This window comes from Hippocampus comes, unplaced genomic scaffold (assembly GCF_001891065.2).
Source record: "Hippocampus comes isolate QL1 unplaced genomic scaffold, H_comes_QL1_v1.1 scaffold9, whole genome shotgun sequence".
Lineage (NCBI taxonomy): Eukaryota > Metazoa > Chordata > Actinopteri > Syngnathiformes > Syngnathidae > Hippocampus > Hippocampus comes.
In genome coordinates this window covers 1,436,792-1,438,797 of record NW_017805275.1, presented here as the reverse complement: position 1 = coordinate 1,438,797, position 2,006 = coordinate 1,436,792, and the positions used below count along the sequence as shown (strand labels likewise).

The 2,006-nt window shown below is 41.6% G+C and overlaps 1 protein-coding gene across 4 annotated transcripts in view; it reads left to right on the top strand.

Annotated features, from left to right (window-relative positions):
- The window catches only part of LOC109515922 (sodium bicarbonate transporter-like protein 11), a 39,312-nt gene that overhangs the window by 16,279 nt on the left and 21,027 nt on the right, over positions 1-2,006 (top strand). For 3 of the 4 annotated variants that reach the window (XM_019870056.1, XM_019870055.1, XM_019870057.1), the window contains exon 3: positions 1,409-1,480. The exons of the other annotated variant lie outside the window; for it this stretch is intronic. In XM_019870056.1, coding sequence (XP_019725615.1) covers positions 1,409-1,480 — 72 coding nt within the window. The remainder of the gene's footprint in view (positions 1-1,408; positions 1,481-2,006) is intronic. 4 annotated transcript variants of the gene reach the window in all.

Below are 2,006 nucleotides of genomic sequence, written 5' to 3'. Positions count from 1 at the left end.
GTCTTCTCCTTCAGCCATTTTGGGTTAAAATGCAGTGATAGCTCTAGCAGGCGCTTGTCCAATCAGCGAACACGCACATCCAGCCTCGACGTAGGGCATTCTAGCTGGCCCTGGTAGCAGACGAGTCCGATCACAAGTCTGAGACTCGTGATCTGATTGGCTATTGCAAGCTGACTGTGCCCGTTCATTTACAGCGCACAGGGCCTGCTCTGATTAATCTGAAGGCTCTGAGCAAATTTAATTTACCTGGCAACACAAGCTAGCTGAAATATTATTGGTTAAAAACTCTACCATAATAAATAAGTTATTTTTCGAGTGGCTTTCAATGTTATTTAAAATAACATTGAAAGCCACTCAACTAAGTGGAAATAATATGACGTAAAGATTACAGAGAATAAATTTGTTCACATATTTATGAAAATAAAATAACAAATTTATGTTATTCTCAGAAAAGTAAATTTACTTTTCTGAGAATGTTTAGGCCAGCAGAGAAGGCCTTGCTGGCCCTCAGGGTCCGCCACTGCCTGTCCCATCCCACGCTTGTCCTGGTCCCTTCCTGTCGCGCTCCCATTTTGGAGGTGTTAGCTTCACAAAAAATGTCTGCATAGCTGTCCAAGTTTTTTTTTTTTTTTTTGCTACTGGATAATCCTCCTCCCATCTGCTCCCATGAACTTTTTATCCTATTCCCAATCCTGTGATTAAAGGCAAAGTTGACTCCCATCCCATGGGAATCCCACGGCGACCCACAGGATTGCTGAAAAAATTTCACCCTCTTTTGCCTACTAGTCCGCCAAAAGTGGCATTCGTTAAAAAAATAAAATAAAAAAAAAGTTACATGTCAGAAGTTGGTCTACTGTGCTTCGTACCAGTGAGCACATAGAGCGTACTCGTAAATAGATCTTAAGATGGATAGCGAGTCTATTGAATGGATGCTTAAAAGGCTTTGGTTGATGCATGCCGTCCCCTTTCTGGATTGTTGAGAGTCTTAATGATGAAATAATGAGGCGGATAATTTCTAAGGGGAGCACTCATTACTCATGAGGGCTTTTTGCTTAATTTCCCGATTCACTGTGTTTCTTCTCATAAAATAAGCTTCCATCTGTACAATAAAGGAATTTATGAGAGAGGTGCAATTTGTTGTATTGTTTAAAGGCATTTTTATAAATTCTTTATTTTATTGGACGTCTCTCACCCCTCTCTCTGTACTTATGACCTGATGCAAGGGTGCAAAACAAAGCCTGGCTAACTGTAGGCAGCCTTAATGTGGCTAATATAACACCTGCAGCTCAATAAAGAACCTGTTCATCTTACATAGGGCCAACGAATGAAACCAATATGGATTGCTTTGTGTACATCAGTTGTTTTGATGCTATATTAATTTAAAAGTACCAAACTGGTGCATCCACAGAGCTGCGCGATGGAGAAAAAGAAGAGAAAAAAGGCCCCATCCATGACAACGAGAGCCAACTCAGCATGTCAGGTGTATAGTATGGGTGTGTCATAACAGGACAAATAGCACTCCTGATGATTTCATAGGTTATCACAGTGGAAGTTCCAAAATCCTAATTATCTACAAGAATGTCTCAAGGCTAAAAACAAATAATCACATGTGACATCAGCAAATCCTGTGAGACTTCAGTACAGAGAACATCTTAAGGATTAAACTCCACCTATAGTTTGCTTTTTCATTTGCTTCTTTAATTAAAATGTGGTGCCCTTAAATATATATCCACCCTGAACTGGTTGCCAGCAAATCGCAGGGCACACACAGATGAACAACCATCCACACACACACCTGGGGACAATTTAGTGTTCAGCCAGCCTGCCATGCGTGTTTTTGAAATGTGGGAGGAAACCGGAGTACCCGGAGAAAACCCACGCAGGCCCGGGGAGAACATGCAAAATCCATACAGGGAGGCCGCAGCTGGAATTGAACCAGCTTCTGGAATTGTGAGGTAGACGCGCTAACCACTGGATCACCGGGCTACCCTCCTTATTTATATATA